The 12,463-nt window shown below is 46.9% G+C and overlaps 1 protein-coding gene across 5 annotated transcripts in view; it reads right to left on the bottom strand.

The window, feature by feature from the left end:
- LOC127643632 (immunoglobulin-like domain-containing receptor 1) overlaps nt 1-12,463 on the bottom strand; it is a 66,401-nt gene that overhangs the window by 28,779 nt on the left and 25,159 nt on the right. For 4 of the 5 annotated variants that reach the window (XM_052126426.1, XM_052126428.1, XM_052126427.1 and 1 more), the window contains exons 4-9: nt 10,578-10,634; nt 8,244-8,390; nt 7,667-7,831; nt 6,544-6,669; nt 1,864-2,071; nt 609-1,311 (exon numbers count right to left, since the gene is read on the bottom strand). In XM_052126426.1, the coding sequence (XP_051982386.1) occupies nt 609-1,311; nt 1,864-2,071; nt 6,544-6,669; nt 7,667-7,831; nt 8,244-8,390; nt 10,578-10,634 (1,406 nt within the window). The remainder of the gene's footprint in view (nt 1-608; nt 1,312-1,863; nt 2,072-6,543; nt 6,670-7,666; nt 7,832-8,243; nt 8,391-10,577; nt 10,635-12,463) is intronic. The other variant, XM_052126425.1, reaches the window with a different exon arrangement.

The following is a 12,463-nucleotide window of genomic DNA, read 5'->3' as shown; positions in this document are numbered from 1 at the left end:
GAACTGTTTTTAATAAACATGATATAAGTTTACATAAAAAGAGATTTCTACTTTTATAAAAACATGGATTTGTGAGAGTTTTGCAGAGCTGAACATGTGAATGAAACGTTATCGTTGTCATCAGAGAGTCTGGTCAATAAACTGTCGTCATCAGTAAAGCTGCTTCGGAGAAACTGCAGCGGCTGACCCATGCGACTGGTCTCGCTACATTGCGTTGGCGTGCATCATGGTGACGCAGTAGCATGGCAACAGTTTTACCCGCCATTCATTGTATCAAGCCAGTTAACTTTTGGCCTGTGCAGCGCTGCATAAAGTCGAACACACCTAATCATTGTTTTTAAACTCGTTCTCTGAACATTCTGCCATTGGTTGTACAAACAGATTGTCCCGTCCTAGGATGATAAAAGCTTTTAACAGAGAAAAAATGAATCACTACACCTTTAAGTGTTGATACACTCTAAGGACTACAAATACTGAATTGCCTTTCTAAGGGCTTCTTTTTATGAAATGGGGCTTTTCTTTCATTGCATCGGTGCATCCATTTAAACTCAGTTCTGTGAGGGTTTAATGCCCTGCTAAAGGAACAAAGAGTCCTACAGATAACTCACCACTTTACGAGGGTGGTTTGGCTCCTCTCTGCTCTCCTGAGCATTTGGCGAGGAGCCATGACTGGAGCGGGTGTAGTTGAAAGGTCGTTGTCCAGACTCCGTTGCACAGGAACGCTCTGTTTGCCTCTCTGTGTAGGACGGCAAAGATTCATTCTCTTCTGCCGTCCGTTGGTGAGGTGACGGGTTGCTTGGAGACCTGCTGGAGAAATGCTCGCTACTCTTTTTGGAACTGTTTCTGGAAGGCATGTTGGAGTCTTCCTCTGTCCGTCCTGCTTTAGAAGAAATGCTTTTCACCGCTTTAGATTTACGCTCCAGTAAACTGTTGAGTAGGGCATCGTCATAGTCACGCCTCTCGATCTGTACACGATCTCGTGGATCCCGCTGCGGCTGATCACTCTCCCAGGTGTCCCGGCATTTCCCAGGTACGGGTGGGGGCTTTGGTGGGCGTTGCACTGGACTGTCTTTCGGAGAATAACGTTTGGAACAGGGAAATGGATAACAGTCACGTTCCAGCTCACATTCTCGCTCTCTTTCCCTCGCGCGCTCCTGTTCATGCCCTCTGTAGTTGTCCCCCCTGTTATCGAAGTCGTGACGACCTCGCTGCATATATGTCATTGCAAACTCTTCAAGCTCATCCAAAGATCCAGTGCGTCCACGGTCCTGGAAGGCCTTCCTCTGTAAGTGTTCGGAGCGAGGGTTCCACCTGCAAAAACCAAAAACACTTCATGATACATAAAAATTCAATATGATAAACTGGTCATTGTGTATTTAGACAAATGCTCTAATTTATACAGGGGATTCTGACAGAAATGTCTATTCTTCTGTTGAGTATTGATACTGACTATCACCCCTGGAGTCGTGAGTTTGAATCCAGGGCGTGCTGAGTGACTCCAGTCAGGTCTCCTTAGCAACCAAATTGGACCGGTTGCTAGGGAGGGTAGAGTCACATGGGGTAACCTCCTCGTGGTCACTATAATGTGGTTCTCGCTCTCGGTGGGGCGTGTGGTGAGTTGTGTGTGGATGCTGCGGAGAATAGTGTGAAGCCTCCACATGCGCTACATCTCCACGGTAACGCGCTCAACATGTCACGTGATAAGATGCGCGGATTGACGGTCTCAGATGCGGCGGCAACTGAGATTCGTCCTCCGTCACCCGGATTGAGTCACTACACCACCATGAGGACTTGGGAATTGGGCGTTACAGATTGGGGAGAAAAAGGGGAGAAAATAAATAAATAAATTAATTTTTCTGTAACCTGGGATTTTCATCCGCCACCCGATTTCTATGATGTGGCTGTCGTATGCCTCTTCCATCATGAGCGGCTGATAAATCTGTGGTCAGGAGATCAGGGGGGTCGTCGAGGTCAGGGATGGCTGGTAGAGCCTTCTTTTGGACTTGTTGATACATTTGATGGAAGTCATTTTCTGCATCATGTAATGAACTCAACTCAGACATACTGCAGGCTGCAAATAAACAGAGATCAGATGGAGATCTGTAAACGGTCACTCTAAGTAAAATATTTGACATGAACTGCTCTAATGTTGATTTTATAAGAACACAAAGCAACATTTACAGAAGAACATGGAAAGAAGTGAAAGCATGAAGGGCTTCTGAGAGCATTGTGTTCAGTGAAAAGACATGCAGCTCCTACACATCCCAGATAGAGACAATACAAGTGTAGTGTATAATCCAGTGGGTATATATAGACAGAGGATCATACAGTGGGGATGTGTAGAGGATCATACAGTGGGCGTGTGTAGAGGATCATACAGTGGGCGTGTGTAGAGGATAATACAGTGGGCGTGTGTAGAGGATCATACAGTGGGCGTGTGTAGAGGATCACACAGTGGGGGTGTGTAGAGGATGATGCAGTGGGGATGTGTAGAGGATCATACAGTGGGGGTGTGTAGAGGATCATACAGTGGGCGTGTGTAGAGGATCATACAGTGGGCGTGTGTAGAGGATCATACAGTGGGCGTCTGTAGAGGATCATACAGTGGGGGTGTGTAGAGGATGATGCAGTGGGCGTGTGTAGAGGATCACACAGTGGGGGTGTGTAGAGGATGATGCAGTGGGCGTGTGTAGAGGATCATACAGTGGGGGTGTGTAGAGGATGATGCAGTGGGCATGTGTAGAGGATGATGCAGTGGGCGTGTGTAGTGGATCATACAGTGGGCATGTGCAGAGGATCATGCAGTGGGCATATAAAGACAGAGGATCATGCAGTGGGGGTGTAGAGGATGATGCAGTGGGCATGTGTAGAGGATCATACAGTGGGGGTGTGTAGAGAATCATACAGTGGGGGTGTGTAGAGGATCATACAGTGGGGGTGTGTAGAGGATCATACAGTGGGGGTGTGTAGAGGATCATACAGTAGGGGTGTGTAGAGGATCATGCAGTGGGGGTGTGTAGAGGATCATACAGTGGGGGTGTGTAGAGGATGATGCAGTGGGCGTGTGTAGAGTATCATGCAGTGGGGAGTGTAGAGGGATGATGCAGTGGGAGTGTGTAGAGGATCATGCAGTTTGCAAAAAAGACAGAGGATCATACAATGGGGGTGTGCAGAGGATCATACAGTGGGGTGTAGAGGATGATGCAGTGGGGGTGTGTAGAGGATGATGCAGTGGGCGTGTGTAGAGGATCCTGCAGTGGGCAAATAAAGACAGAGGATCACACAGTGGGGGTGTGCAGAGGATCATACAGTGGGGGTGTGTAGAGGATGATGCAGTGGGCGTGTGTAGAGGATGATGCAGTGGGCAAATAAAGACAGAGGATCACACAGTGGGGGTGTGCAGAGGATCATACAGTGGGGGTGTGTAGAGGATGATGCAGTGGGGGTGTGTAGAGGATCATACAGTGGGCGTGTGTAGAGGATCATACAGTGGGGGTGTGTAGAGGATGATGCAATGGGGGTGTGTAAAGGATCATGCAGTGGGCAAATAAAGACAGGGGATCACACAGTGGGGGTGTGCAGAGGATCATACAGTGGGGGTGTGTAGAGGATGATGCAGTGGGGGTGTGTAGAGGATCATACAGTGGGCGTGTGTAGAGGATCATACAGTGGGGTGTGTAGAGGATGATGCAATGGGGGTGTGTAGAGGATGATGCAGTGGGGTGTGTAGAGGATGATGCAGTGGGCGTGTGCAGAGGATCATACAGTTTGCAAAAAAGACAGAGGATCATACAATGGGGGTGTGCAGAGGATCATACAGTGGGGGTGTAGAGGATGATGCAGTGGGGGTGTGTAGAGGATGATGCAGTGGGCGTGTGTAGAGGATCCTGCAGTGGGCAAATAAAGACAGAGGATCACACAGTGGGGGTGTGCAGAGGATCATACAGTGGGGGTGTGTAGAGGATGATGCAGTGGGCGTGTGTAGAGGATGATGCAGTGGGCAAATAAAGACAGAGGATCACACAGTGGGGGTGTGCAGAGGATCATACAGTGGGGTGTGTAGAGGATGATGCAGTGGGGGTGTGTAGAGGATCATACAGTGGGCGTGTGTAGAGGATCATACAGTGGGGGTGTGTAGAGGATGATGCAATGGGGGTGTGTAAAGGATCATGCAGTGGGCAAATAAAGACAGGGGATCACACAGTGGGGGTGTGCAGAGGATCATACAGTGGGGGTGTGTAGAGGATGATGCAGTGGGGGTGTGTAGAGGATCATACAGTGGGGTGTGTAGAGGATGATGCAATGGGGGTGTGTAGAGGATGATGCAGTGGGGTGTGTAGAGGATGATGCAGTGGGCGTGTGCAGAGGATCATACAGTGGGGGGGTGTAGAGGATCATGCAGTGGGGTTGTGTAGAGGATGATGCAGTGGGCGTGTGTAGAGGATGATGCAGTGTGAGTGCGTAGAGGATCATGCAGTGGGGGTGTATAGAGAATCATACAGTGGGGGGTTGTAGAGGATGATGCAGTGGGCGTGTGTAGAGGATCATACAGTGGGGGTGTGTAGAGAATCATACAGTGGGGGTGTGTAGAGGATCATACATTGGGGGTGTGTAGAGGATCATACAGTGGGGGTGTGTAGAGGATCATGCAGTGGGGGTGTGTAGAGGATCATACAGTGGGGGTGTGTAGAGGATCATACAGTGGGGGTGTGTAGAGGATGATGCAGTGGGCGTGTGCAGAGGATCATACAGTGGGGGGGTGTAGAGGATCATGCAGTGGGGGGTGTAGAGGGATGATGCAGTGGGCGTGTGTAGAGGATCATGCAGTTTGCAAAAAAGACAGAGGATCATACAATGGGGGTGTGCAGAGGATCATACAGTGGGCGTGTGTAGAGGATCGTACAGTGGGGGTGTGTAGAGGATGATGCAATGGGGGTGTGTAGAGGATCATGCAGTGGGCAAATAAAGACAGAGGATCACACAGTGGGGGTGTGCAGAGGATCATACAGTGGGGGTGTGTAGAGGATGATGCAGTGGGGGTGTGTAGAGGATCATACAGTGGGTGTGTGTAGAGGATCATACAGTGGGGTGTGTAGAGGATGATGCAATGGGGGTGTGTAGAGGATGATGCAGTGGGCGTGTGTAGAGGATGATGCAGTGTGAGTGTGTAGAGGATCATACAGTGGGGTTGTGTAGAGGATCATACAGTGGGGGTGTGTAGAGGATGATGCAGTGAGGGTGTGTAGAGGATGATGCAGTGGGGGTGTGTAGAGAATCATACAGTGGGGTTGTGTAGAGGATCATACAGTGGGAGTGTGTATAGGATGATGCAGTGGGGGTGTGTAGAGGATGATGCAGTGGGGGTGTGTTGAGGATCATGCAGTGGGCGTGTGCAGAGGATCATACAGTGGGGGGTGTAGAGGATCATGCAGTGGGGGTGTGTAGAGGATCATACAGTGGGAGAATGTAGAGGATGATGCAGTGGGGGTGTGTAGAGGATGATGCAGTGGGGGTGTGTAGAGGATGATGCAGTGGGGCTGTGTAGAGGATCATACAGTGGGGGGGTGTAGAGGATGATGCAGTGGGGGGGTGTAGAGGATCATACAGTGGGGGTGTGTAAAGGATGATGCAGTGGGCGTGTGCAGAGGATCATACAGTGGGGGGGTGTGTAGAGGATCATACAGTGGGGGTGTGTAGAGGATGATGCAGTGGGCGTGTGCAGAGGATCATACAGTGGGGGGTGTAGAGGATCATGCAGTGGGGGGTGTAGAGGATGATGCAGTGGGCGTGTGCAGAGGATCATACAGTGGGGGGTGTAGAGGATCATGCAGTGGGGGGGTGTAGAGGATCATACAGTGGAGGGGTGTAGAGGATGATGCAGCGGGGGTGTGTAGAGGCTCATACAGTGGGGGGGTGTAGAGGATGATACAGTGGGGGTGTGTAGAGGATGATGCAGTGGGCGTGTGCAGAGGATCATACAGTGGGGGGTGTAGAGGATCATGCAGTGGGAGGGTGTAGAGGATCATACAGTGGGGGGTGTAGAGGATCACGCAGTGGGGGTGTGTAGAGGATCATACAGTGGGGGTGTGTAGAGGATGATGCAGTGGGCGTGTGCAGAGGATCATACAGTGGGGGGTGTAGAGGATCATGCAGTGGGGGGGTGTAGAGGATGATGCAGTGGGCGTGTGCAGAGGATCATACAGTGGGGGGGTGTAGAGGATCATGCAGTGGGGGGGTGTCGAGGATCATACAGTGGAGGGGTGTAGAGGATCATACAGTGGGGGGTGTAGAGGATCATACAGTGGGGGGTGTAGAGGATCATGCAGTGGGGGTATGTAGAGGATGATGCAATGGGCGTGTGCAGAGGATCATATAGTGGGCATGTGCAGAGGATCATGAAGTGAGCGTCTGCAGTGGATCATGCAGTGGACATGTGCAGTAGATCATGCATTGGATCATGCAGTGGACATGTGCAGTGGATAATTCAATGGTTCGTGCAGTGGTCTAATGCAGTGGACGTCTGGATTGTTGTTTGGATCTTACAGTCATGTTTGCTGCTTAGCGTCTGCGATGGGTTGAAGTGAGCAAGCTGATTCTCCACGTACTGCAGCACCTTCAGAGTGCTCTGACTCTGCTCTGACACAGACTTCAAATGGAAACCACTCCGCACTGCAGGATATACATCACACAAGTGTGTGTGTGTGTGTGTGTGTGTGTGTGTGTGTGTGTGTGTGTGTGTGTGTGAGTGAGTGAGTGAGTGAGAACTTTTCACTGTTAAACATGAAACTTCTTGTTGGAAGTCTCTTTCCAGTCTCAGTGTGAATTATGCCTCTGAAGGCTCAAATGCATCAGAACTGCATACTATTCTGACAATCTTGAAAACAAACTGTGTTGAAAATGTGTATTAACTACCTTTATATGGTTATCAGTAAGCAAACCCTGAAGTGATTACAATGCCCAGACAAACACACAATGCACAAAACAAATAATGCCACCATCATCCAGTATAGTGAAATATATTCATATGACTTATTTATCACTGGAAGATTTAACAGGAAAATCACAAACAAACATGCTCTTTGGTAAAGAATATGATGACTCTACATTCATGTGGAATAACATGAAGATCTATAACTCTGAAGAGGGCGTCGCCACATTCCCATTTCTAAATCACATTCTTCACATTCAACACTTCTATGCTGTAACTCTGAAATGTTGTGGTCAAAACTATTCACTAACGTGTCCGTAAATCATGTTCTGGTTTTGGTGCATCTTGTACTGTACGGTAAATACTCAATAAACATCTGCAGTACAGTTATCATTACTGAAACACGATATATGGGCCAGGCTTGCAGGTTTACAGTAACAATAACTGTCCCGAATGGCTGATTAACAGATGCTCATTACACTAAAATCACTTGATTTGATAATCAGTCTGTATTAAAATGCGAGAAATTAGTTATTTCACATATTAACTTTGAGTAAAGTGAATTCTGAGTAAATCTTGTGTAATTTTATATACATCTCATTTGCTAACATTAAACTGCATCGTATTTAAATCGGCCACCGTACATCCTCTAGATATCAGTATCGGCCACTGACCCCATATCGCACGAGCAAAAGTCATTACATGGAGTCGGCTTTTGTTTCACCCGAGTACACTCACCTGGCGTGATGTTGTTGTCTACTGAGGGTGCGGTGGACAGGTGAGGGTCTATGAGCGAGGGTGGCACTATGGGCACCATGGTTGGCATCCCAGGTATGTAGTATGAAGGGTACATGGGCACCGGAGTGGGTGGCGTTGACTTCAACCCTTTTCCTGCTTCATATACTATTGAAAAGTGTTTTCAGCAAGTGTGATACATGTACATATAAATGGCATCTAACTCTTAGTGCATTTCAACATTTTAGCGAATAAAAGCGTGAAATATTCAGTGTCAAATAGCTCTCAAATGGGCAGGACTTCACAAAGGCCAATAATTGGCATAGTGATGTACGTGATTAACAGTGTATAAAATGTCAATGCAGTGCTGTCGAGCGCAGTGTGGATCACAAATACTCAGGCAGTTACCTGCAATCTAACACATTTAGGGTTAGGGTTGGGTTAGGGATGACACATTGCCGATACACAAAACCATTGTTCTGATCGGTTGTGCATAGAACTTGCCCATCTCAAACGAGCCCAATACATCGTGTTCAGGTGTGTGTGATGTCACATGATCAGGTGTGTTTGCAGTACTCACAGTGTCGCGGGCAGCAGCAGGTATCTGGGCAGCAGCAGCATCTGACGTAACAGCAGCAGGAATGAGGACAACACTGACACCAGCACACACTGACCAGCACAATGAAGAGAATACTGCCAACAGCTACAGATGCAACAAACACCCACTCTACAACACACAATTAATACAATCACTGTTCAGTTCATATATACACAAGAACACATAACGGTGCATGAGCAGGAAAAACTGCATTACATTCATCACACACACAGGATTAATGATGTCAGGTTACTTTATTCATACCCGTAGGTAGATTTGGTTTGCAGTGGATGACTTCATGCGTTTGATGGTCTGAAGTTGTTTACATGAATGTGTAAGCAGTAAAGCACAGCTGGACCCGCCTCTCTGAGATTCTCATTGGTAAACAGATGCTTCTATCACAGTGCATTGCATTAGTCTCACTAACAGTGATTTCCAGTGTCCACACAGCTGTTTCTTCCCAATCCTAGTCTCGTCACATTGTGCGTGTGGAAATGCTCTTATGTGAGTTCTGCTGCCGATGTTTGACGATGTGACTTCACCAAGCGTTTAGTGATCTCCGATCATGATCATTCAAGATATTTTCTGACCACATTTCATCTTCTGACATGATGGTTTAATAAATGAGAGCTGCACATCAGTTAGGGGTTAGAAGAACCGCTGCCGGCTGACAAATCACTGCAATAATGATCCAATCGTAGACTCATTATCTGCTTATTGAAATACAAACTCTTTATTTTGGCCAGGCAGTGTAATTGACCCGCTCATATTTATATATATATGTGTGTGTGTGTGTGCGCACTTATTTAGTTGTTTTAAACAGTATTCATTAAAGTGACCCAATCAGTAACTGTATGAACAACTAATAAAGCCTGACTGAGTTTGTCCACTGGTATTCTCTCAAGAATGTGACAAACACGTGTTTCTGGTTTTCATCGGATCATTCATCACGGTTCGGTCAGAAATCTGAAATATTTGGAATCCAGCAACAGAGTTCAAAATAGACCAAATAAATTTGACATTTAATGTAAAACAAAACTTGCCACAGAATCCTTTTATCAAAACACATCGATTACGCTAACATCATAAACACCCCAGAAAACAAGGACCTGATTGAAGACTGTTCTGTGAAGATATTCTCTTATGACTGATAAACATCTCTCACACACACGCACACACACACACACACTCACACACACTCACACACACACTCTCACACACAAACACTCTCACACACACACACACACACTCACACACACTCACTCACACACTCTCACACACAAACACTCTCACACACACACACACACACACACACACTCACACACACACTCTCACACACAAACACTCTCACACACACACACACACACTCACACACACTCACACACACACTCTCACACACAAACACTCTCACACACACACACACACACTCACACACACTCACTCACACACACACACACACACACACACACACACACACACACACATGCGCACACATGCGCACACACACGCACACACGCGCACACACACACACTCTCACACACACGCACACTCTCACACACACGCACACTCTCACACACACGCACACACACGCGCACACACACACGCACACACACACGCACACACATACACACACACACACACGCTCTCACACACACACACACGCACACACACACACATGCTCACTCACACACACACATGCACATACGCACACACACTCACACACACACATGCACACACATGCACACACACACACACACATGCACACACACACGCATACACTTTCACACACACATGCACACACACACGCACACACTCTCACACACACACGCACACTCACACACACACATGCACACGCACACACATGCACACACGCACACATGCACACACGCACACACATGCACACACACACATGCACACACACACTCTCGCACACACACACACACGCACACACTCTCACACACACACACACATGCACACACACACACTCACACACACACATGCACACACACACACACACGCACACACTCTCACACACACGCGCACACACACACACACTACATGATTTCAACCATAACATGATGGTGTGATGCAATCTGAAACTGAATCACTTTTATTAAATCATATTTTTGAGCAGTTCATTCAGATGTTTTCATTTAAAGCACGTTTAGTTCTCCTTTACAGCGTCCATCAGAGACTTTGAGATGATTGTCATTGTGATGCTTTATAGCTGATTATTAGAAAATAAAGTCACAGAAGAATATTAGAGACAGGAAGTGAGGTGGATAAGACAGGAAACAGAAACTGGTGACATCATACCTGGCATAATCTCCACATTAAACCCAGGTAGAAGACCATCGGCCAAACCTGTCTGACCTGGAGAGACAGAGACAGACAGAGAGACAGATAAAGAGAGAGAGACAGAGAGAGAGAGAGAGAGAGCAGGATAATGAGAGGAACAGCTGTTGATTGGACAGAGAGAGTTCTGGAAGATTTGAGATGAAGATCAGAAGATTAGAGTGAACTGTGTGTGACAGACAGAGCAGCAGCGTGTGTTATTACACATAATACATGTGTGATTGTGTTATTAAGCACTCACTAGGTGAGTGATTGCTAGGTGGTTGCTAAGGTGTCCTGAGTGATTGCTAGGTGGTTGCTAAGGTGTCCTGAGTGATTGCTAGGTGGTTGTTTACTGACTCAAGAGTAAAGAGTCCACCCTAACCACTAACACTATTCAAGATTCATGTAATCAGTTTGTTCTGTTGAACATTAACTCAGTTAAGTTTAAAGCCAGATAAAGCAACATTTCACACCAGTACAACAACTGCCTCAATGTACACTGATAAGCCAAAACATTATGACCACCTGCCCAACATGCTGTTGTTCCTCTGCATGCCGCCAAAATAGCTCTGACCCATTGAGGCATGGACCCTACAAGCCATCTCTTCCCCAGGTAAACAGCACAAATGTACACAGCTGTCCATGTGATTAAAATAAAATGGGACTCATCGGACCAGATGAGCCTCTTCCACTGCTGCAAGGTCCAGTTCTGACGCTCGCCTGCCCAGAGTTGGCGCTTTCGATGGTGGATGGGTCATCATGGGCACTTTGACTGGTCTGTGGCTATGCAGCGATGCACTATGTGTTGTGACACATTCCTCCCGTAACCATCATTAAAAAATGTTTGTGACTTGTGCCACAGTACCTTCTGTCGGTTCAGACCAGACGAGATAGCCTTCATTGCCCTCGCACAGCCTTGGGGGCCCAACGCCCGGTCACCTGTCACCGGTTGGTGGTTTGTCCCTCCTTGGACCACTGTTGGTATGTTCTCACCACTGCTGATCTGGAGCACCCCACACGCCTCGCCGTTTCAGAGATTCTCTGACCTGTCTGGCCATAATAATTTGTCCCTTGTCAAAGTCGCTCCGGTCTCCTGCCCATTTCTCCGGCATTCAGCATGTTGACCACGAGAACTGATCGTCTACCCTGACCTTGACATGTGACCTTGTTATGAGATGTCATTCACTTCACCTGCGAGTGCTCATAATGTTTTGGCTCATCTATTATAATATACTGTATTTTATTATCTTTAGTATATTTTTGGGGGTAATTGTATATTATTTGAATATAATATATTATTTTAGTATAATATTTTGGTGTGTATTTATCAGTTAATCTGTCGATGTGTAACTATTAGTTGAGTTTGCTGCAGTTCATCGTTTCAGAAATGAAAATATTTGTGTCCTTGAAGTAAAGATTGAATTACTCTAAACTCACTCGTTCTGATCTGTACAATGAGTCTATATGTTACACTGCACTGTAGAATGACGAAGATGAGGATGAAGATAATGAAGATGAAAGTGATGACGATGATGATGATTAAGATGAAGGTGATGATGAGGATGATGATGATGATCATGATGATGCTGAAGGTGATGGTGAAGATGATGCTGAAGATGAAGGTGATGATGAAGATGATGACGATGATGAAGATGAAGGTGATGGTGAAGATGATGCTGAATATGATGGTGATGATGAAGATGATGATGAAGATGATGCTGAAGATGAAGGTGATGATGAAGATGATGACGACGATGAAGATGAAGGTGATGGTGAAGATGATGCTGAAGATGAAGGTGATGATGAAGATGATGATGATGATGAAGATGAAGGTGATGGTGAAGATGATGCTGAATATGATGGTG

This window comes from Xyrauchen texanus, chromosome 5, assembly GCF_025860055.1.
Source record: "Xyrauchen texanus isolate HMW12.3.18 chromosome 5, RBS_HiC_50CHRs, whole genome shotgun sequence".
NCBI classification, from domain to species: domain Eukaryota; kingdom Metazoa; phylum Chordata; class Actinopteri; order Cypriniformes; family Catostomidae; genus Xyrauchen; species Xyrauchen texanus.
The sequence above is the reverse complement of the archived record's forward strand: the minus strand, read 5'-3'. Positions and strand labels throughout refer to the sequence as shown.